This window comes from Phoxinus phoxinus (assembly GCF_949152265.1).
Source record: "Phoxinus phoxinus genome assembly, chromosome: 1".
NCBI lineage: Eukaryota > Metazoa > Chordata > Actinopteri > Cypriniformes > Leuciscidae > Phoxinus > Phoxinus phoxinus.
This window is the reverse complement of record NC_136876.1, coordinates 22,091,159-22,116,065: the sequence shown is the minus strand read 5'-3', so window position 1 is coordinate 22,116,065 and position 24,907 is coordinate 22,091,159. Positions and strand designations below refer to the sequence as shown.

General features: G+C 37.0%; 2 protein-coding genes across 4 annotated transcripts; both read right to left on the bottom strand.

The window, feature by feature from the left end:
• Window positions 1-539: 539 nt before the first annotated feature.
• Window positions 540-4,834, bottom strand: tcap (titin-cap (telethonin)). The gene is made up of 2 exons (XM_079608457.1): window positions 3,617-4,834; window positions 540-2,284 (listed from the first exon to the last, which is right to left on the bottom strand). The coding sequence occupies exons 1-2, from the start codon at window positions 3,760-3,762 to the stop codon at window positions 1,894-1,896; spliced, it is 537 nt and encodes a 178-aa protein (XP_079464583.1). The 5' UTR covers window positions 3,763-4,834; the 3' UTR covers window positions 540-1,893.
• Window positions 4,835-5,606: 772 nt separating this feature from the next.
• syngr1a (synaptogyrin 1a) lies at window positions 5,607-24,589 on the bottom strand. Of its 3 annotated transcripts, XR_013800229.1 has the most exons (5): window positions 24,193-24,589; window positions 13,355-13,592; window positions 11,332-11,477; window positions 8,110-8,947; window positions 5,607-6,238 (listed from the first exon to the last, which is right to left on the bottom strand). XR_013800229.1 is itself a non-coding variant. In XM_079635472.1 (4 exons), the coding sequence occupies exons 1-4, from the start codon at window positions 24,286-24,288 to the stop codon at window positions 8,756-8,758; spliced, it is 672 nt and encodes a 223-aa protein (XP_079491598.1). In that variant the 5' UTR covers window positions 24,289-24,589; the 3' UTR covers window positions 5,608-8,755. The 3 variants fall into 3 exon arrangements, 2 of the variants coding, with proteins under 2 accessions (XP_079491598.1, XP_079491599.1); XM_079635472.1 differs by having other exon boundaries at window positions 5,608-8,947; XM_079635473.1 differs by lacking the exons at window positions 5,607-6,238; window positions 8,110-8,947 and adding an exon at window positions 9,306-10,418 and having other exon boundaries at window positions 24,193-24,513.
• Between the last annotated feature and the right edge of the window lie 318 nt (window positions 24,590-24,907).

Here is a 24,907-nt window from a genome sequence, read left to right as displayed (position 1 = left end):
ACGTCCTAGTGAGAACTGCTAATATTAATAATAATTTCAAAGCATATATGATTATAAACAGGCACGTGCACAGATAGGCCTACACTCACACGCGCTACACACAGCCTATGACGTAACTACATACGGCGGGAGTTCGACGCAGAAGAATAAATTTGGCTTTAGTTTGTTGTCATGGTTTTTAATTGATTTGTCATTTAGTTCAGCTTTTTACACATCGTTATCACTAGCATTTAAGTTCTCTCTGTTTCTTTTTAGTTTGTCATCATTCACTACCCTACTCATTCATTTCTTAAAGTTAGACATCAACCTTCTTAGTATTCCTCGATCAATTCTTTATAAACAATAACAAGAATAAAATAATAAAATGATAAAAGACTGCCTGTTTTCCCATTAATTTTTTGTAAACATAAGTATACTAAATAAGTGCAATTCACCTTTATTCCAAAAGGTGGCAATGTCTGATACATAATGATGACGTGACGTTTCACTCTTAATTACAGCAGGCAGAAAACAAAAGAATATCATCAGATAAACATGAAATGGCTCAGAGATTTACTGCAGAACTACTGAAAGCAATCACATATTATCGTTATTGTCCCTTGATGGTGGATCTGGCGAGGAAGCTGTCAGTGATCAATATATTGATTTTGAAGATGTTGAAAATTATAGTTTTGAGAATTGAGATCGTGAATATGAGCCAGATGCTAAATGTACTGGGAAATGAGCTCCGACGAGGACTGTAGCCGCGTTTCCATTACCCTTCAAATTGCGCAAATTGAAATTGCAAATTGAAAATATGCTCAATGGAAACACGTCAATTTCGCAAAAAACTCCCATTTATCGCAAAAAAGTTTTTACGCTCGCATGAGGTGGTTTTTCAGGCAATTCGAAAAAGAAATATTTCGCAAACCTACAATGGAAATTGTTTTTGCTGATTTACAGGTCACATGACGTAGATGACGCGGTGTGTTCGGACAGAATACGAGACAGAGTTGTTTATTAAATTCATAAAAGACAAAAGAATATTACAGGAATACTGGATTCTAAACCTCAAAGAAACGCCACAATCAAGAACTCGAAGCAGAAATGAGTGAGAAACACCCAGAAACTCCTCATATGTGCCGCTCACAGTATAAGGGTCTTTCCTTGCCATTAATGATTGGATAACACCCCTACGTCTCCTTCCTTAATAATAATGTCTAGTGCGGTGGCTGTGATATATAAACCTACCAACGTCCGTTGCCATGATTTTTTAAATGACTTATCGCGAGAGGAAAAAAATAAGTTTTAGTCGCATAACATCGGTTAATGGAAACGCCGTCATTTAGCAATAGTTTTGTATCGATATTTAGAAATAATCGCGAAAGTTTTGCGCAAATCTGTAATGGAAACTTTGTATTTATAAATAAAACTTTGTATTTTATCCCAATACAATTTTATTGAAGTGATAATCAATAATTACCACAAATACCATCTGTCAATAAAGTGCAATTCTTTTTTATCAAATAACTGAGTTTTAACAAAAATAAAATAAAATTATCTTTTACTAAACATTACATTTTTGCATGACTAACCCTGACGGCATGCAGCAAACATCATCAACATGAGCTCAAAAATGAACCTGTGTCCATTTAATTAACGGCAACCCAAAAAAGCTGTTTTGATTGTATTCTTAATACAAAACAAGCAAATACTATTTACAACTCAAATGTCCATACGAAACCATTAGGCTTCATTTTTCTTTATCCCATCCTGAACATCATTTCATCATTTGAGGTTTCACTCACTCAACATTCTGTTTGACTATCCCTAAAAACATGCTCAATCCTTCTGTCTCATCCTGCATTTAATAAAGTCCATAAAGTCTTCGACTCCTATTTATCTTTCTGCTTTTCAGCCCCTCTGGGCCTCCTGGGACATGGATCGGCCCAGGGTTCTGGGGGCTTTGGCAAACTCCATTCGCATGGGTTTGACGGGCGGCAGGTCCCTGGTGATCTGTTCCACTGGTCTCTTGTCTGGACAGGCTCCGTCGGGAACCCGGGCAGGAGGGAGATCTTCCAGGGTGTGTGGGGCTCCCCGGCTCAGGCGGATGCCCAGTTCTGCAGGCTTGAAGATGGGCAAGGGCAGAGTGTTCCTGTAGGGTAAGAGCTGGTGCTCCCTTACACCTGTGTCCACAGTGCCCACTCTGAGCACACCCGACGGACAGGCTTGATTGAGAGGACGGACCTGCCAATAACGGGACAGAGTCTCCCGGCGAGAGTCGTCCGACATCAGCATTGACTGGCTGTAGAGAGAGAGAAAAATGGAGAATTATGAATGAAAGGGGAGATTTGATTTTTGATGTGTGTTCACAATTATTTTATGAAAGCTGCACTGGAAATAATAGTTTTGTTAATGTGTATTTTCAAAAAATATATATAAAGAGGCATACAATATTAAGGGTTGTTTTTAGAGAATGTTTCTTGATTTGAGTTTATTTATTTTTCTACATATTATAATACGATTTTTGACATGTATGCTTTAAACAGCAAAAACATATTTGCCAAGTCTTAATATTTTATTTGTAATCATAATTTAGCTGCTCACGTAATATCATTATAATATATATATATATATATATATATATATATATATATATATATATATATATATATATATATATTTTTTTTTTACATTTTCCATAGTTTTTAAAGGAAAACAACACTGATAAAATGTATTCTGTGGTTGAAGTAAATACTACAGAAAAACCCCAAAGTAAATTCTATATTAGTACTCAATTTAAGCTTGAAGAAATTAAAGTGTAAATATCAACATTGGGCATGAATAATTTAATAATTGAGGAGGTTGCATTTTTTTCCACTGTTTCCTGTTGTATTTACACTGTTTTATTATTGCTTTTCTTGTTATGTTTAGTAACGTGCTGTTTTGTGACATCTGGAGTTCATTTTCTACTCAAAATGACACATTCATACACAAAACATTATCCAACGAATGTTACCGTTATTATGTATTGAGCACAAATTATTGAGGTCTCATTATTTCTGTTATGAAGATGTTGCCTACACAATATTTTCTATATTTTCTTAGATGTTCTAAGTAAATCATACACTTTAAAAAGTATGGGTTAATTCAGTGTTACATTATTTGAGTAAAATGTACTTGAAACAGATTGCAAAGTAAACTTCAAAGTAGAAATGAGTCAACAAACTTTAACTTTAACTTTATTTGTTAATTACTTACTATTTACTTAACTTAAGTCAATTTGACTTAATTCCCATATGTGAACTGTACTTAAAAAAATCTGCATGCAAAAACTTACGAAGGAAAAATTAAGTCAATTTTACTTATTGTCTTTTTTCATTGAAGATAAAATAGGCTAGGCCTACTAATTAAGAAAATACATATTTTTTAAGCATACGGAATGATTTGATGGAAATCTTTGACTTTCACTATCAGAAAAAAGAGACAAATGCTGTCACTGTTGCGGAACCTTTTCAAAACGTACCTTATTTACCCCTAAATTGTGCATATTAGTTACTAAATGGTACAGATTGTTCAAGAAAAAAAAAAGAAAAAACTGCCATCTTGCTGCAGATATGAATATTCACTCACTCACCGATCCTCGGGTTGTGTCTTCATATTGATGCTGCGCCAGTCAGCAGTGTAACTCTCTCTCTTATTCTGATTTTCCTCCTTCACACTGCAACTGAGCTCGGCTCCAACCACACAGCCTCCTTTCTTCTCCAGGACTGTGCACAGCATCTTCAGCTTCTGTTTGTAAGTGGCTTGAAAACTTAAACTATAGTCAGTGATCTGTTTTGCAGTGAGATGGTTTAGTCAATACTGCTTTGAAGATTTACAGTTTTCTTTTTCTCTCTCTTTTCTTGTCCTGGTTGAGTTTGAGGGATGACTATCTGTGTATCTGTCTCTATCGGCTTGGTCGTCTGTCTGCTGGAGTGTGTGTCAGACTTTTATACAGCTCTGCTGCTATTTCTGTCCGATGGAGTCACTCTGCACTTTGTCCACACGGACATCTGACACACACACACACACACAGACACAGACAGAGACACACACACACACACACACCACACACACACGCACGCATTTCAAAACATTCACACACAAAGTACAGCGCTGGAACATGAAGACTTATGAAATCCCCAGCAACTCACATTTCCATGACACATCTATCTATCTATCTATCTATCTATCTATCTATCTATCTATCTATCTATCTATCTATCTATCTATCTATCTATCTATCTATCTATCTATCTATCTATCTATCTATCTATCTATCTATCTATCTATCCATCCATCTATATATCTATCTATCTATCTATCTATCTATCTATCTATCTATCTATCTATCTATCTATCCATCCATCTATATATCTATCTATCTATCTATCTATCTATCTATCTATCTATCTATCCATCCATCTATATATCTATCTATCCATCCATCTATCTATCTGTTGTTCAGTCTATCCATCCATATCTATCTATCTATCTATCTATCTATCTATCTATCTATCTATCTATCTATCTATCTATCTATCTATCTATCTATCTATCTATCTATCTATCTGTCGTTCAGTCTATCCATCCATCCATCTCTAAATCTATCTATCTATCTATCTATCTATCTCCATCCATCCATCCATCCATCCATCCATCCATCTCTAAATGTTGTAAAGTAATCAAAGTCAAAGTATAATCAAATTAGTCTTATCTAATATAAAAATGTCCAGTTATTATCTGAATGGATTCTTTTGCGGATGCTCATATGCTTGATCATGTTGTATCAGCATGACAGTTGTTCCTCCATGATCCTATTAACAGACATGGAAAGTCTCTCAATGGAAACTAAACAGTGTTCTGGATCTGGAACCAGACAGGAGATTATAAACATGTTGCAGCAACTGTTCTTTACGGGTAATCTTCTTTTGCACACATAATCTCTTTCAAAAGAAAACATTTTTTAAATATGAATTATCACAGCAAGACTACTATGCTGCTATATTTATTTTTAGGAGATGAAACATATCACATTTAGCTGGAAGGTTTTGGAAAACTACCAGTGGTTACAGATCAATATTTAAAAATATTTCATTCACTTTTTCACCCAAACAACCAAAATATGGTTAATATGGAAAAGTGTGGTCATAGCATGTGTTCAGTGAGTGCAAGCGCTGTATTCACTCATCAGATGAATATAGTGCTCTGTGGATAGAGTTTGGGACAGTTGTATTCTCATGTTACACACATTCTGTCCCCTGTCTGTCATTGACTGCTCTCTCAGTGACGCAGTGGGCGATTACAGGAACTGATCTCACTTTTGTGATGCCCCTCTCCTGCAATGTGGCTACTCAGCACACTATGGTATATGGATATGTAATGCCAGTCATGAGAACCAGGAAATGTCACATCAGACCAGCAATGAAGCTGCTACTGTTTATGATATACACACTAAATGAGTTTCCCGTCCTGCATGTTCAGACCTAAATATGAATGAATGTCATTGCTGCAAGCATGATTTAAGTGTGTAGGGACTCAATACATTTAAAGTACAAAAGTATTCAAAAGAATTGGCAACTATTTCCATCAGTCAATGTCTTTTATTGTCATCTATATCAGACATTTTACCAGACAAGCAACATACAAGACAGGACAAAATACACCGAGCCATTTTAACCTAGTGATTCAGTAAATGGACAGTCACCACATCAAATTAATTTACACTATTTTGTATCCCAGCTCCATAACTGCACATATACATTATATACTAACACATCTGATACATCACCTATAACTGATTGTATTGTAGCGTTCCTTTTTAAGATGTTAAAATAAACAAGAAATAAAATTAAAAGTTTGCTGATTTAGAAAACAACGTCACTAGAGAAAGGATAAGCATTATTCTATGACAACGTTAAATGCGAAATACATACTGTTATTATTTTTGATAATTATTTTGGTAATAAATTTATAAAGATATGTTTGTGTACTGGATTATATTACATCTTTGTCATTAAATAAAAAATATGCTGGTTTTATATATTCAGGTACATAATTATGAACATTGTTTCAGAACTCAATTTAAAATAAAATAAAAATATTTATCTGTAATGCATGACCTGCTGCTCTAGTGCAAAAGTTATTACAGTAACTATGATCAAAAATACAAGTATTAAAAGATGGCCAGATAACACCATGTTAAAGGAACACTCCACTGTTTTTTTAAATAGGGCTTATTCAGTCTTTTCTACATTTAGATAGGTAAGCAAATGCATTTTGGTCTCAGTGCATGCATTGTTTTAGTTTGGCAGGGCCGTCGCTAGCTTAGCTTAATGAATGGAATCCTTTGTTGCCAGCTAGCATGTCCTGAGTAAACCGTGTCAGGCTCAACGTGTCAGATCAAGATGAGCGTGTCCGCAGTTGTGTCACAGCTACTGAGGATTTCTCGGCGTTGATTCATCCTGCAGTCCTCGACTTTTTTTTCCGGTGCGTTAAACTGGAAAAAACTCCCCACGCCGAATGGACCAAATGGACAGCTGTCCACAGAGTAAGTGATTATTTTCAATTACCATGTTTGCTGTAACTTCTCAAAATAAACATAATCCAAAAGCAAAGATACTCGGTGCAGGTCACGCCGGTATGTTGACGGATTTCAGGTGTTGCATGATATCTCAGCGCCCAAGTAGCAGTACTTCGCCTGTGCTTCACCCTAATATAGTCCCAAGTCAATATCTGCCTAGGAAATCGCCTAGTCTTAATCTGCATCGCTATTTGTACTCGTTGTGAATACGCAGGCCACAAGAAGTAATTGGGTGTTTTTTTAACACTTTTACTCAGGACATGCTAGCTGGCAACAAAGGATTCCATTCATTATGCTAAGCTAAGCTAGCAGCGACCCTGCCAAACTAAAACAATGCATGCACTGAGACAAAAATGCATTTGCCCACCTATCTAAATGTAGGAAAGACGATGAATAAGCCCTATTTCAAAAAACGGTGGAGTGTTCCTTTAAGGGTGCCACAAAGAAACTTGTTAGCATACACAATGATGAATAATATTTTTCACAAGTGTCAGACCATTATAATGACATGAACATTCGCCCTAAAGATTTATACTAGTCTATTCATCTGTTCTTCCTTTAGCTTCACTGTGAGGTATTGGCTGGATTTGTGTTATTAGTCATTAGCACAAATGTTTCATGCTTAGGGGCTCTACATCTTTTTGTTCACATTTTTGAGTGAAGCATACTTTAAATTCATTGCTTTTGAAGCTGAGCTCTAGTCTGGCCATTTCCTCACTCAAAAATGTGTTTCAAAGTCTCATGAATTTTAGTGTTGCACCACATGTTTACATTCGCGATTAAAAGACATCAATAACATCAAAAGTCATCAAGTCTAAATCACAGTCATAAAAATGTAAACGTGCACCATGTAGACAATGACATGTACAGCGGCCCTAAACATATGTGTACTCTTAAATCACACTTTTTTTTGTGCATGAAAATGCATGAACTGACCCCACTGTGATTTGTAGTGGTATTTTCACCTCAAGTTTGCACGGGTATCCTAGAAGAGTAACCACAGGTGTTCGTCAGATGTTCGGCGCTTTTCAGTGGGCGAAATCCAGTCATTTCAATAGGAATTCGCATCTGAAATTTTGTGAGAGGGGGCGAAAGTTTTACCCCTTAGATTTCGCATCAGATTCTAAGTTGGTCACGCTAATGTGCCTTGTTACCTAAAAAGAAAGCTGCTTATTTTGAAAGTGCCTCCAGTGTAAGGTGTGCTTCATCCATCGCTACACTGTTGACAATGTTATATTTACTGGACCTTTTTTTGCCCGCAAAATGTGACCACACCTTAGAGTAGCCTATATTTAAAAATGTAATTAAAAATTACAAATTAAAAATGTTTTTGTGCAATGTGACAGCCATATATTTAAGTGTTGCTTAAGTGTCCAAACACTGTTTAGGGCCACTGTGCACATGGAAAGAAACATAGGCTACCTTAAATAATGTAATCACAGCCGTTTGCAGTTCAGCAGGTTTCATAGAATTCACTTGCCATATATTCACTCTTTTACCGTCACTCTCTGTATTACATCATATACTATTCTTTTTTCCTCTTCTTTATACGTTCTATGTGAACAATGCAGAGAATGTTTTATTCCTAGACCTGATATTGTTAAAAAAAAAGATCATTTAAGACCACGTTGACAAAATGGCAGCAGAGAGCTATCAATGGAGAATGTGTTCTAGTGACAGGTTAAGGGTTAATGTAATGTCCTATTGTATCACCTACACTTTACCAACAAAAAGACACTGTGGTCTTTAGAAACATTTTGTATGGTCAGATTTTGTCACATGACCAAAACTAGTTAGCTTCTTTGCCTATTAGAGACAAACGTCTATAAGTTTAGTTTAGATTTGTTATAATGGACACTTTGTAGAGTTTGCTCAGGAGGACACTGTTGACCAATCAATTGACCCCAAACCCATAACCCCAAAGGCAAAATGTCCTGTTAAAAACAAAAACATTTAGAAAGATCTTGTGCCACAGTCCCCAATCGGCAAAATATCATATTTTATTATATATTCCTATCAGATCTGCTTTTGTCCCCATATTCTACCCCAAGTGCCCAAAGTTCATGTTTGTCCTTTTCACCCCATATTTTGTTTCCCCAACCCCACCAGCCTAGCTTGTTAGGGCTGTTGTGTACATCCTTATACTTGACCTTAGTAGTCTTGGTTCTGGTATCCACCAGAGCCGTCATAATTAGCCTCCATGTCGGGGGTGTATCCAGTGTACTCCGTGCCAGCAGTGGGCGCTCCTGCGGGATCCTGGCTGGGATCAGTGTAGTCCTGAGAGAAGAGAGATGAGCTTGCACCTAATTTGTACTTCTGGAATCCAAGGAAAGCTTGACCAGCCTTTAGGAAAATGAAGATGCCGGAAGGAGAGGGTTAGAGGGTGGGATCAGAGGGATTACCAATGGAAATGACAGGATTATGGCAGCAGGAATGGAGCATTTTTTTTTTCCAGTTTGGATGGTGAATAGTCAATGAGATGGCATCAGTAAAGGAAGCCATGTAAGGTTTGAAGAATTACAGGATAGGACAGAGAGGGAGAGGGGGGGAAAGAGAAAGAAAAGCAACATTAGTTTGATTAAGATACAAGATTAAGATGGTTAGTCAGCTTGAAGCTTAATAGAGTCAAGAATAAATTTAGGAAATGCTCAAGTGAGTGGCTAACATAGAACACACACGTCCAAAACAAAATGTAGGACTTGAGTCAAACGTAATAGAGTTTAATCGAACAGCATCTGTCAGTACATTATACGATCTATCACAAAGGATAAATATACATCATAGATAGCAACAACAGCAGCTCAATTGTAAACAAAAATAAGATCATGAAATGCAATGGCAACAAATAGTGTATTTCAGACAATGTATCAGAATGCGATATCTTGTAGACAATCATACACAACGTTACAAAACAATGCTGTAAAGAGCTCAGCTGAACGTTTCATGTGGAACTGCCGCCCCCTAGTCAATTAAAAGTGTAACCACAATTTAAAAAACAATCAAATAATATTTTTTTGGAGAAAACAGATTATCTACCCTTCAAAAGTTTGGGGTCGGTAAAATTAATCATTGTTTTTGAAAGAAGTCTCTTATGCTCACTAAGGCTTCAACTATTTACTCAAAAATACAGCAGAAAGAGTAATATTGTGAAATATTATTGCAATTTTCTATTTTAATTTATTTTAAAATGTAATTCATTCCTGTGATGGCATAGCTGAATTTTCAGTATCATTATTCAGTGTCACATGATCCTTCAGATATAGTTCTAATATGATGATTTGATGCTCATGAAACATTTATTATTATTATCAATGTTGAAAACAGTTGTGATGCTTAACAGTTTTGTGGAAAACATGATACATTTTTACGTGATAAAAAGTATTTTTCTAAAAAAAAATAATAATAATAATAATCTCACTGACCCCAAACCTCTGAACGGAAGTGTACCTTTAACCCCAAGAGATAATCAGCATTTAAGGACAAGGTTTTTAGTATAATTAAAAAATAGATGTATGTTTTTCATAACTTCATAATTCCAGGCAGATATGTTTTGAAATGTTATTTGAAGCTCTTCCCAGTTCATACAAGGGATGATCAACAGATAACATGTAATATCTTCATTGGTATTCATTGGTGACTGTAGGATTTGAAGGGTGATTTTGTAGTTGATGTCTATGGCATAGTAAACAAATAAGTATGTGTGTGGTAAATGTTAGACAAATGGAGGTGGCGTATGAGGGGTGAACAGTTTGTCGTATTCCTCTTCAAAAGAGACTTTCTTTAGGCGCTCCAGGGCCAGCAGTGTAAGAACTCCCTAGAGAAAAACAGAGCGGCCAGAGCCAGCGATCAACAGAAAGAATGACTGGAAAAACATTTCAACAACACTGGGTTAATCTTATGGATGCAGCTGGGTGGTTTCTGTAAGAGAAGTGCTTTGAGAGATTAGAGGTTAAAAGGATATATGCAAACAGTGAAGCAAAGATTACTGGGGTAAATAATTCTCTGGAAAAGTACAGAAAGTAGATTAGAGAATGAAGCTGTGTTGATGTTCACAGGTCATTCATTGAGTAGAAAGACAGGCATGCAATCTAACACATTTTCAGCTGAAAGAGAAAATATGCTGAAAAGCTTTGCTGAAAACATGAACAGAAATTAGACTGGATGACACAAATAAATCATTTTCAAAGGAAATGTTGTCTCTGGATATTTAGATGGAAAGAGATAGCATTTTCAGTTGATGAGAATGTATTTGAGAAATATTTTTACCTTTATTGGAAGTTATTCAAGGAAGTTAGTGTAATCACTTTAAAACAAATATATGTATGTTTTAAATATCTAATATAATTTGAATGAATGAATGAGGCATTTATATAGCGCTTTTCATATGTACTACTGTACCCCCAAAGCGCTTTACAGTCATGTCGGGGTCTCTCCTCAACCACCACCAGTGGTAGTATACACTTTATAATATATTAAAAGTATACAATTAGCATTTTGGTCAAGTGAGTCCTGAATGCTTTTGGTTTTGGTGTGTCACAGTGTTGTTATTGTTAACTAAAATGATAAAAATATATATTTTCAGTGATTGAAATAAAAGTTTTAAAGAAATAATTTGATTTATTGAAATTATTAGATTAAATTATTTTTTTTTAGATGAAAATACTCAAACTTAAAAACTTACTGAAAGAAATGAGCAAAACTAAAATGGAAATATTCTCAGTACAGACCCATGTAAATATGGAGAAGAAGGCGAAGGTGATGGCTGCTCTGGCTGCGTCTCCACCCTCTTTGAGGGGGTTGTCCTCTGGTTTAGCCACCTGCCACTGATTGGCCAGGAAACAGAATCCCACAAACCACACGAAAGACCAGAAGGCTGAGAGAAAAAAGGTTCAGAATTTCAGATCAATAAACAGCAAGATAAATGCCTTTGATTGAAAAAACAAACAAGAAAACCACAAACAAACCTAAAACAGAGTGAGAGCCTATATAGTATTCACAATTTAAAGAAGGTCTGATCAAAACAGTCAATTTATATTTACAGGCATAGATGGAGCCATTGCACCACAAATCCAGCATAGCACTGCAGCAAGGTTAGAAGCAGTTACATTTTACCAACAGAGGGCAGTGTCTTAAAGTAATGCTGCGGTACAGGAAGTTCGGATCACTGCTGCATCCGAAAGCTAGAGGTAGAAGGCAACAAGATACCTTCATCTGATTGATTTTTGAAGGCAGCATGGATGTATCCTTCGCTGCCTATGAAATCCCACAATCCTGTGCTTTTGATTCTGTGACAGTTGAGCTAAAAAATAAAGATGGCATCTGAAAGTTGCGGTTAGTTTTTGTGTATATGTACGTTTTTGATCACAATTCCATATTTGATGTAATTTCTGGTGTGAGATTACTATTGTAGTAATTCAATTTGCTTTGTTATCACCAAAGCTCCCACTACTTTGTTGTAGATCCTTAAACCATTATGCTGCATCAGAAGTCTGTCCTATATCAGTTTTGTGAGGGAACTTCGTGCGCAAACACTGCCTGCTAAGTCATTGCTGACAAGGCAGCAACGCAACAAGTCAGCTTCCTAAGCTTTAGGGACGCATCCTTAGACTCTAAGGGCCCTATCTTGCACCCAGCGCAATTGACTTTGAACACCGACGCATGTATCATTCCTATTTTGCACCCGCGCACAGCGGACTTTTCCCTCCACAGACGCACGTCGGTAAATTAGGGAATGAACTTGCGCTCGCGGGGGCGGTTCAGCGCAAAGAGAAGGCGTGTTCCGGCGCAAAACTTCAATGGTGCTATTTTCCAGTTTTAGAAAGCAATTGCGCCATTGACCAAGAAAAAAACAGTCTAAAGACAGTGGCGCGTTGCGCGTTAGTGATGTGGTATTTTAAGGGCGCGTGCTTGGCCATAATGTTAACGCGCATCCACTTTGATTCTCTAATATAAACAGATGCAGCAGTTTTCATTTTTGCAAATCATACATTATTACAAGGAAAAATATTAACACACGAGGGAAATCATTGGTATGTCCGTGAAGATGTGAAAAAGATCTATCTAGATAAAAAAAATAAAAAAATCTAGATTAGGCTACACATTTATTACCCAAATTATACGCCTGTTTAACCTAATTTGTGTGGGTTTCTCCCATCATCCCCAATGTCACTTCTCTGTGTTTTACGGCCCTGACGAGAACGTCGGTTTCCTCGGCTGTGAACCGCTCCTGCGTGCGCAGGCAAATCCGCCGTTATAATAGCGATCCGCCATGGAACAAGCGCGCCTGCTCTTAAAGGGAATGTGAGAGGACGCTCTGATTGGTTTATTTCACGTTACGCCCAAACCACACCTATGAATAATGAAGCTACTTCAGACCAACCCCTTTTAGATTTGCGTCGGGCGCAAGAGTCATTTATCCCGCCGGGAAAATAGCAACAGCGCCGGGATCCGCCCACAAAGTTACTTGCGCTTTGCACTTTGACACTTGCGTTTCAGATCGTTAAAATAGGGCCCTAAGTGTGTTTTTGAGCCAAGAAGACCTTAGAAACAAATGTATATGGGAAACATTATTAAAACCTTCCTAGAGCCACATAAAATAATTTATAAGTGTTCAAATGAATAAAATATAATGTGTGGTTTGTAAAAAAAAGAAAAAGTGAGGCAGATTAAGCAGGAGCCTTGCAGTAAATGTATCTTATTAGTGATATAAAATATTGATATGCAATACTTCCATTCATATCAGCAGTTTACCTGAAACTCCAATATCAGCTAACACAGCCTTCTTGCGGTCTTTGACGCTGCTTATCTGAGGAAAGTAGATGTCCAGTGCCATAAATGCAGCACAGCAGAGGAAGGCCAGGGATCCCATCCCGACGGCATAGTTACAGGCGTTCTGGTTGCGGTTAAAGATGCAAAATTCCTGTACCTCATTTGGACGGTTCACATAGCCCTCGTTAGCAATGCATCCAAAGATCACGATGGAAAAGATCTGAGGAGGAGAATTAAAAGAAGGAGACCATGAAGGGAAAATGTGGACAGAAAATATGAGAATTTGGACTTCACACATGCATTTAGCCAAGTTTAAAGTCTAAGCTAGATTAGTACACAGGCTAGAGAAGATGTGAAATGCAATGTACCAGTTTAATACAAGAAGCGGTTTTGAGGAGGAACAAATGACTGGATATATGAGGATAATATGAGGGCACAATAATTTTAAATCAATAGCGATGTGCATGGATCAGACAATTATAGTAAATACGGCTATAGTCCATAAAAAAATAAGTATTGTCAATTTTGCCCAATTGGCACTTAGAAGAAAGTAAACTAGACACCCACAAACAGACCTTTATAATTTGCTTTGTTTTCTGAGTTGTGTTATGCTAAAATAATCAGTGATTTAATAATTATAATAAAAAACGTTGGGGCAGATTTGATATACTATTGTACACTGCAAAGGCATTTTTACCCTACTCTGTAGCCGGGGTTCATAACTTATGTCTTAGTCCAGCGTTAAAAAGAAACATTGACCCAGAGTGAAACTCAGTGTCAAAAGACCTAGAGCCAATTAAAGTTGTTGAAATGTTATTTATGTTCACTGTAGTTCTGATTTCAGCTTTTCTAGTATACACACAGGAAATTAAACTGTTTCTTGCAGCCAACCACAACTTCTGGCTGAAAACATTGTGTGGAGATGCCATCTATCACCACAAACATCACTGATTGATTCATGTGTACATCTGTTTTTAATCTCAATTTGTCTCTACTGGGTTTGTTTTCTACAGGGAAGCTAGGGTATATTTGGCACTTCTAATAAGTGCCTATTTAGATTCCGATGAGCCTATGTTCTCATTTTGGCTCCAGGAATAGTCAACTATCTTCAAAAGGATGAAGGCAAGTTTTGACACAGGCCAGGGTTTTAACAGCTGGCCTGCGCATCTGTACTATATGTCTGAATGTGTGAGAGAGGCACTTCATTACTCCACTCATGCAATTAAGTTTAAATGCTCTTGGCTGACAGCAAACTCTCCCATAGTTGTTCCATAATTATCAGCTACAAACCCATGATTTAACTCCGAGAATCAGCTTTATCATTAAACTAATGTTAAGGGGTTTGGCAACATCAAATCAAATAAACCCTGAATCTGCTAAGATAAAGGTTCAATGGCTCATTCAAACCTTAATCTTTATCAAGCACATATAATCAAGAAGATTAAAACATCATCAGCATGAGCTAATGAGCAAGTAGTAAACAAAGAGCAAGATGAATCACACTTTGGCAACTAGTTTTTATGTGCACTGAGGAGGAAGCGGAAGAGGAGAATATGGACGTGGTCATGGCTAGAGAAAAAGATGGCATACCAATTTTGCAAATGGAACTTGAGGTAAGTAGTTTTAAGTTTTAGCTCAATGTTGTGTTGATCAATTTGCATTTCATGTTGCATTTTTATTGGCTAGTCAGTTTACGTAGGTCGTAGCAACAAAACACAATGTGAGACCTTTCGTCTGGGACAGCCCAAAATGGTAGAATGTGTACCGGGCATAAAGGTGAGTTCAGACTGCAAAATATCAGCCCGATTTTGGAATGACCCGCTTGATATTGGGTGTCGTGGTGATTCATAAACGACAATGGTCGTTGGGACGCAAGAAACGATCGTTTCATCACGTATAGTGTGTCATAGTTGACGACAACCGACGCCGCATCTATGATAATGATATTGGCACTGCTAGGTGGAATTATGTAATAGAGAAAAGTTTCATGGAGCTATGTCAACAATACTCCTACCTTTATGATGTTTCCTCAAGGGACTACCACAACAGTGTGAAATAAAGAAAATGTTTGGCGAATGATAGTAGAGGCTCTTCAGCAAACCGGTAAGTACTGGAATCAGCATTAAAATGCCCGTATTATAGTTTTTCAAATATTCCCTTTCATGCTATGTGTAATACAGCTATTTGTGAATGTAAACGTTCTGCAAAGTTGTAAAGCCGAAACTGCACGATGAATAGTTATTGCCTCCCAAAAGAAAGAATCAACTCTGAACTGCCTATACGAGTCGTTTGTATTTTAAATCCTACTGAGTGACGGTTCTACGTCACTCGAAAATACATTCACATATTGCCCGCCTATGTTGTATGTTGTCCAGCCCTCAAATCTCTCAAAAACACGGGATTCACATAACGCTTGCTCTTGAAAAATGGGTCAGTACCCAGTTTATTTGGACCAGCTTTCTCCTCAGAATCACAACCTGTAAGTATAAATAATTATTGATGCATTATTTTCTACCGTGTGTTCAAAATACGTAGTTTTGTGTTTATATTGACTAAACTAGACTAAAGACGCATCTCTTTAGCCAAGCATTCACATAATGCATCGTACCTTTTATACTATAGTTAAATCAGATCAAATGCATTCATATTATGAACAGCAGCTACGCTAATTATTTCCCATCTGCCTTTTTTGTTAACTCAAATAGAGTTCGTCAGCTCCAGTTATGTATCCAGCCTCTCATGGAGACTTCAGATGCCCCAACGCCTGTGATGAGACGACTCGACGCCTGTGAAGAGACGACCCAACGCCGGCGATATGTTATGCCCTAAATTTATGATTAACTAACTGTATTTTTGTTTGTACATTTTTGAAATGCATTTTCTGTAAAGCTGCTTTGAAACAATATGTATTGTGAAAAGCGCTATACAAATAAACTTGAATTGAATATTGTGTACGTTTTCGCTTATTGATGGTGAGGAATAACTCACGTTATTACTGTCTTACTGAAATACTTCTAAGCAGCTGTGGGCCACTATTACCTAAACTGTGTCTATTAATGCAGATTGTCTGTCGTTCTTACTACTTTGAGTAAAAATAAAGAGTTGTTTTAAAATGTTTTGTTACATCCGTCATTCACGTTAGTGCTAGGTGAACATATGCATCGTTATTGATACAGTTCCCGCATGTGCACCACAATGAATTATAAATATACACATCGGTTTGTTGATGGACATCCACTTGTTAATGCTGATGGTGAGGAATTACAGTTGCACCATCTCATAATGTAACTCAAACTAAGTAGAGTATCGCTGAGAAGCGTCCTGCTCAAGTCGTCCTTACGATGGAGGTTTGGGTTAAATAGCTAGTTCTTGCAATGTTTCATCTTCGGACTCGCGTTCAGATAGATATGGTAATCGACCTCGACCTCATCGTTAATGTCTTTACAGTGTGTACAATCGCTGAGCTTTAGGAAGCATCAGGACAGACCTTAAGTTCAGTTATGGTAATGGACGTTTAGCTTCCGAAACACACGCTGTAAGAGGTAGACCAATCAGAACAGACTGGGCTATCCGGCCAATAAGAGAAGAACAGGCTCAGGGAAAGGAGGGATTTAGAGAGACTGATTCATCCTTCGAGTTGTTTGAGAATCGTTGAAAAATGTGGTGATGTGCAATGTATCTTATGAGAAAATTAGTTTTTTTTTTACTTTTGATGCATGTAAGCCTGTTGTATGAGACCTCCAAAACAAAATTAGGAACCTTTCAAATAGCATAATAGGGGCACTTTAAGCTAGTACAATCAACGCTTGTTTCGGGAAGTCAGTTGCTATTTCCGGTTTCTGACATTACGCACATCGTTAAAGACGGCAAGCGATGATTGGTCGGTAAGCAACGTGTAGTCTGACATGTTAGTTATGCACGACACAGCAAGATTTTAGAAGTCGAAATCACATAATCTGACACAGTGACTATTGTAAAATATTGTGTAGTCTGTGTACCCGGCATAACAGTCCTGCATCGCATTTTAGAAAGTGAGCGTCTTTAGAACACAAGACATTTCTGGAGTTGTGAAAGTAGATTTGCAGTCTGTGAATCACAACCATACAGCACGACCACGTTCGCGACAAGATCGTGAACATGGATGTGATTGTAAGGTCATGACAAAGCTGACTGATTGTCCATATGACAACGTGTTATTCTTGTAGACAAGTTTTTTAAAAATAATACATTTCTCTCTCTGAGTCTGTGACTTTAAGGAGCTACTGGTCAAGTATTTTGGATGCTTTTAATTAGCTGTCTGGATCACAAGGCTCCAATGAGTGCATGAAAGCAAGCATTGTAACAGGCAGCACACGGGATCCTGATCTTGTGATCATCAGGAGCAGAGCTTTGCATGTTCTCTTTTTCAACCTGATTGGAATGTTTTAGGCACATGTGTGAATGCGAAACAAGCCATTTGAATGTTTACATTTTTTAAGAAGTGAAATTTGTAAACTTATTACTTTTTGTTGTTGTTGAAAAACATGTTTTGTTTCTAGTCTTAGTTGTCTTTTTGTTTATATTGTGACAATGAGGTTGTCTCTTTAAATAAAAGCATAAGCTGTCCATATTCTATACATATACATTATTTTCACAAGCTTGCATATTGATATTAAAATAATATATTAAGCATTTTAGAATACATTTAATTTATATTCTGTTTTTGTTTTGAATTATATCATTGTTTTGTATTGTTATTTGCTATTTTGTGCAGTAATGCCTCAATTTCCTACAGTGGATTAAGAAAGTGCTACCCTAAATATTATATACATGTCACATTTTGTAGAGTTTAGCACCTCCCACAAGTTTAGTGTGTCATATTTTATTGGTTTTCATTGGTCCTCAATGTAATTTATGGTTCTTCAATCATCCAGACATATCAGCTGGGGCTGGTTTGTGCTCGCACCATTTTAGAGCCAGCAACCATGGCTCATCCACCAATAAATCAATCAACACTTTGAGAGGAGGAGAAATACAGTCAAATAGAGCTGTCTAGTTATTCATCAGGGCTCTTTATACAAAGCACAGTGGTGTTCCTGTAGCCGGTTGTGTAATGTTAGATAGTGGCCAAGACAATGACAGGTTATAGGAAACCTACAATAAAGTAAAACTAATCTACAGCTCATCAGTGATGCTCTAACATCAATTAAAACTGACTAGGAAAAATTACAATTCTGTTATGAACAATTTAAATTTTTTTAATGAATCATTTTACCCAGTTCAGTCTGAATCATTGAATTCAGACTAATCAAATTCAAAATATAAGTCCAATAGGCTTATATTTTTGTATTTTTATTACACAAGCTTCAGACTACCTTAGCAAACTTGCAAAAGTCATATAGACCACTTTTATGATGGTTTTATAGTGCATTTGCATTCATTTTGAAGCTTGCTTCCATTTATTGTAATTAATTGCATGAAAAAGAGCAACCATTCTGTGTTTGATGGTCTGGATGGTGTGAGGATGTCTTCATGACCACTAAAAAAGATTTTTAGAGAGAGAATTTTCTCTCTTTTTCTTAGTCTGTTACATACCTGCCGAGCTTTGCCTCTCACGCTCCCCTCCCCCTCCAATCCCTCGCTTTTAATCTCCCTGACCTTGTGTTCACTATGCGGGGAAAGAGAGATCACGAGAGAGACTGAGTCATAAGACTACAGATGAAGACCACCTATACATCTATAGCGCTTCCCCACACAATCAACCTGACCATCGCTTCACAGTATTCAGAAATCATGCGTCCATGCAGCAACAGTGACCGAAAAAACAAGATTAGGATATTTATAAACATCAGTCATATGCAGTAGAGCAATAGGTCTGCAGTGCTATAAACAGGAAAATTAAATCATACTGCATTGGAAAATGCTCTGGTACATTTGCAAAATAGCTTACTTCATGTTAAAGATATTGTAATTAGTGCTTCTGATAAAAACTACAATAGCAAACATGCTGATGTATATTATATATTATATCAACTTTGATCAGGGGCGCCCCCCTGTTACGGCGCCCCTGAATCTGACATATTCTTAAAAGAGTTATAAGATGTTTCTAAAAAGAACATTATTCTTATTCCCCACCTCTCTGAAACGCGTTGATTTGTACAAAACTGATCGTTCTGAAAATCACGGTGTGCTCTGATTGGCCAGCGATCCAGTGCATTGTGATCGGCCCAAAAACCTAAAGCATGTGACGGAAATGTCTTTAACCATATGGAACATCAGCTCCCAAAGCAATACTGACAGGTGATCATTTCGGTACCTTATCAATTCGAGCCGAATCTGAAATGGAAAAATGCAGATGACCAAGCTGATCGATCAACTTTGCCAGCGCGACTGGACCAGATTTTATCCCGGATTGTTAAGGGTGTATTTCATTGGGGACATAATTACTGATTATAATGACTTTTACTGTCTTTTTACGCGTGCGTAAAACGTCATTGCATGCGTAAAACATAATTTTACGCATGCAATCTATGGGTGTGAGAACACTATGTAAACATAAAACTATGTCATTTGTGATCGTAGAAACGACAAGCAAGCGACTCTATACTGCTCAAAACTTGCGTTTGAATAGTTAGTAGCAAATTCTTAAAATATGTACAGTATACATAATCCTTATGAAAATACCCAAGATGGCGTGAAGAACACAAGTGGACTATGGATGTCTTTGTCCATATTAAGGTTTTCCCGGAATGTCATAGGGTTTATTCCTCTTATGAATCTCACTTGTGGACATTCTGCACGAGGGCACCGCCCGGCGTAGAGTATGAATGAAACAAACACTTACATGTGAGAGTTTAGCACTCCATAATGCTCACATCACCCTATTTTGGGTAAAAAATATAAAATAAATAAATACTGCTCTCTAAAGATATTTGAAGTAAACATATAATAATTTATACACTTCTATCTGAATGACCACACTTTTAATAGTAAACTTTTTTACACTTTTTAGTAAATATAATAAAACACAGAAAGGTGTCAGCAGTTAATAGGTTAATGTGACATTTTCCGTTTCAGGACTACCAAAGTAATTGCAACAATCTGTACAGTGGCCAAATCTGAAATTTTTCACAATCATGACATTCACAATCAAAGTCAATCATTTTTTAAATATCACGATTATTGTCAATACCAGTATATGGTGACACTCCTACTGTATATCCAGTATTTCTATGTATTTTTAATATTATATTGGTGCATGTCAATTAAAATTATTCTTTTTTTCCCTTGTGTTCCTGTTTCTCTTTGTTATTAATTAAACACATAGCTACTTAGCTTTTTTTGTTTTAAATACTGACTTGAATCCAGAATAAGAGTGCAAGATTGTATAAATGTGGATTAGATATGAGATAATGCATGAGTTAATAGTAATCCATAGCCAGAATATCACAACAACCAGACAAGAAAAAATCCGGCCAGGAAATAAATGAATCACAAACTAGGATAATAATGTTAGAGGGATAAAAAGGCTCTGTAAACTATATTTTCCCCATTGACGTAACTGTGCAGGAAAAAAGGTGGACATATGGAGAGAAATGGAGAGTGTGTCACCCTGCAGCAGTATTCAACTGTGCCATTAGTCCCATAACGGACAACAGTAAAATGACTGTGCTATATTTAAAACATCACATGCGCACTGTAAAGGACTGGGCAGGCAGGAAGGGTTTTGCTTATAATATATATCCTTAAAAAAAAGAGCATTTGCAACAGACGAGCTGGACAATTATGTGTTAATTCTGTTTCACAGAAACACACGCTGGTTGAATGCAGTGTGGCAGCTTGGGAAAATAAATGAATGAACTGCTGCTTATTCTTGCCAAGAGGTTTTTCATCACCCATGTTTTCAAACTCTTTCTGTGAAACATTTGTCAGTGGAGTTTTCTGTGTGAAAGAGACTGCTCACATAAGTCAAAGATCCAAAAGATCATCAATTTTAAAGCGAGACTGTTTACAAACAAGCAATGAGGAAAGACTCCGAGTCCAAGCCTGTCCATCATCATATTTTCTGCAGGATCTGAATCATGACTACTGCATGCTATGTTACCGTTTACAGAAGGAGTGAAAGTGGAAAGAGACACTGTTATCAGACATAGGATAAATGAAAGGTTTCTAATAAATATTCTAGAGGCAATCCAATTAATGCAATACTGTTCATCTATTTTCATTTTCCTCATAGCGAGCCAGTTAGTATCCAGCCTGAGGTCTCTCTGATTGTTGTCATGCCAACGCAGCAGCATTCACTCAGCCAATCAGAGAATGAATCAGACGAATACATCTCCAGCCATCCTGAAGATTCCATACAGCACTGCACACACACACACACACACACACACACACACACACACACACACACACACACACACACACACACACACACACACACACACACACACACACACACACACACACACACACACACACACACACACACACACACACACACACACACATCCACACATCCACGCCACTTAAAGGTGAAGGGTGTAATTTCTGTGCATACATGTATGCAGGTTGCCCGAACACTCTCTCTATCCTCCATTGGTTGGAAAAACAGGAAATCCCGACTCACAGTAGTTGATATCATCTTGGGATACTCAAACAAACAGAGGAACAATAACTAAAGCAACTTAAGTAATTCTTACCTATACAAGAACATTCAGGATACATAAAAAGCTCCAACATAGTCACACTGATCAACAATATAGCACACAGATGTATCCAAAACAGACAAAACCTTCCCACTTTTTTTTATCAATACATTTGCTATCACCAGACCAAGCCAAATCTTTTAAGATTGAACATTAGCCTGGGGAGTCTGCTCTGTATTTTCTACAGCACAAGAGGCGTGATCAACGGGAATAGTTCAAATGACTGTACGCAATTGAATAGTCCTTCAACCAATCAGATCAACGATCCAGGTGACATACTTTGCAGCGAAAACTCCAGGCAGGAAACGTGTCAACAAACGTGTTGGTTCGGAGCATTGATCAGCGGTTTGCAGAAGCAGCAATGGCATCGAGCGATTTCTGCAGGTTGTGCAAAAAACAACAACATGAAAGTGAGTGGTATTTACATCCACTTGAGCGATTTGTTTGCTAAACTAAAGAAGCCACTGAGCATCATCGAGAGGTTAAAAGGAATTGGATTGGATTAAACCCACCAATAGCGCGCCAGGTGGATAAGCCAGTTTGTGATTGGTACCCGCAAATTTGTAACGGAAACAGGATAGAAGAATGTAGCCTACATGTTTCCAGCCTGAGCAGATCGGGCAAGGTTTACCCAGTATACACATTTCCATTGACTTTTCTAGACATTCATGATTGCTGAAAAAACATACATCTCAAAGTTTCTCAGGGGAACGCAAGACCATTGACGAATAATTTTTCCTCCCATCTCATATTTTTTTACTTCACCATGTGCCTTTAGGGGTTTCTTACTATTTATGTGTTGTTATCATTAACTAAAAATAAACATTATTTTAGTTAATTGAATTAAAGGTGCTTTTTTTATATTAGATAAAAAAAACCGTAAACGTTAAAATTAAAAAGTTAAAAAGTTGCCATGGCAACGAACTGAAATATGAGTTAGAATTACTAATAAATTGAGTAACTAAAATAACTAAAACCGAAATAAAACAACGAATTAAAGCTAAAAACAAATATTTTTTAATTAACAAAAGTAATTAAAAATACAAAAGCACATAACAAAATCACTAAAACTAAAATGGAAAATAATTGTTTTTATTAAACTAAAAATATTAAGAGACTACACCAGTATAAAACACTAATACTAAAATATTAAAAATAAAATAAACTACAATAATTTTTATTTATTTAAATAAATTACAACAATTTATTTGTCAGATTCAGATAACTATTCTCATTTGCGTAAAAAAAAAAAAGGCCTAAGATTTGAATGTGGCTCAGTGGAGCTTTCTAAGCCATGTAGAATATAACCACTGGATTGTTTTATGGACATTACTATTATTATTATTATTATTTTTTGTATTTTTATAAATGAGCAATGAATGAGTCATATTACAAACTCCTTATAAAGGCAAATGTATCGATTCTCACAGGTAAATATTTTCAAATCTTGTATAGGCCTACCACCTATAGTTGTGGCTTAATAATCACCACTTCAGACACCAGGCCACCCCTCCCCCAAATCAGACACCCTCTTATAATCTCCCACCACCCCCCTCACCATGTGTCTCTCTCTCTCCACAAAACGTTTTTATCAGCATGCAAACAGTGCACACATGCTCATTCATGCAAGAGCCACCTGATTGCGTTCAAATATGATTAAGGAAATAAATGATAAAATAAGCAGTGTTAAAATTGTTTAGTTAGGTAACATGGCAGTAAGAAATCTCTCTTGTAAAGGTAAGCAGGCGTTAGGTAGAGTAATCCACTTTTCCTTTTGAATACTGAGCTTCTTGAGCTAGTGTCAGACTGTTATTCTCTACAGTTGAGGTCTGAGTCATGATCAAACTCTCTTTTTACAAATAAATTCATAAAATTGAGCTACAGTGCCTAAGTATAGTTAGGTACAAGATGATCTGGTCCATTGGTTATGTGTTGCCCTAAACAAAGCTCGTTTACAGCAATATTTATATTTATAATTGTGTAGAGCTGTGTAATTAAAATAATAATTTGCGAGCGCGTAGATTAGCGCGCGATATGTGCATTTAGGCGGCAAAGCTTTACAAGCCGTTAAAGCGTCATCACATGACACTCGGGTTCGCGCTTAAATTATGCAATTAGTAGAATCACTCTCACCCATGACACTATTCGAAGAATAGTCTGCGGTTGCTGAAAGAACGTAATTGGATCGAAGGTGCCGCCAGCCTTGCCAGCCCCGTATGCCTGCTCCATCCTCAGAGGTTCGTGATTTCTCCGTGTCGGAAGTTTTTGTTATAGAGAGATAATTGACCTTGATTTCGAATCAATTTATCCTCGCGCTACACCTTGAATCTTCGAGCTTCACCCTCGTCTATCGTGCGGTCTCGATCTCGGCTGCCTGTACGTGGAGGTTTTCTTGTAAAACGATGTCTCTTCCACTCCGTACCTCTCTCATTTCAAGGGTGGAGAGAGGAGACTGAGTAAACACGCATCCGGGGGAACGCGAGAGCGCGCATTATGCTGTCAAGCTTGATCGAGGATACTTAGGCGCGCCGCCGACCTCGTGCCCCTCAGACGCGTAATACCTATCTCTGTTTATGTGACATAAATATATTTGAATCAGATTACTTTATAAAAACGTAAAATGTGTAAATATTAATATTCCCCAAAATGATGAGAACCCAAGACCATTATGGCATTTTATAATTACAAATCCTTGTAACATTGTGCCACCTAGTGACTGTCCATAGCCCACACACAGAGGACAAATGCTTAGTCATATGTAGACACTATTTAATTAAACATATTTATTTAGTTTATGTTAAGTAAAAACAAAAACAAGTATAGGGGTGCACCGCAAACTGCTCCAAAT

Excerpts from the sequence above, each read along its gene's own strand:
- tcap (XM_079608457.1), bottom strand. The coding sequence starts at position 3,762 with ATGCTGTGCACAGTCCTGGAGAAGAAAGGAGGCTGTGTGGTTGGAGCC. Across the intron at positions 2,285-3,616 it reads AAGACACAACCCGAGGATCG|CCAGTCAATGCTGATGTCGG; the intron begins GTGAGTGAGTGA and ends CTCTCTCTACAG.
- syngr1a (XM_079635472.1), bottom strand. The coding sequence starts at position 24,288 with ATGGAGCAGGCATACGGGGCTGGCAAGGCTGGCGGCACCTTCGATCCA. Across the intron at positions 13,593-24,192 it reads TTCTTCGAATAGTGTCATGG|ATCTTTTCCATCGTGATCTT; the intron begins GTGAGAGTGATT and ends TCTCCTCCTCAG. Across the intron at positions 8,948-11,331 it reads TCTTCTCCATATTTACATGG|GCTGGTCAAGCTTTCCTTGG; the intron begins GTCTGTACTGAG and ends ATTTTCCTAAAG.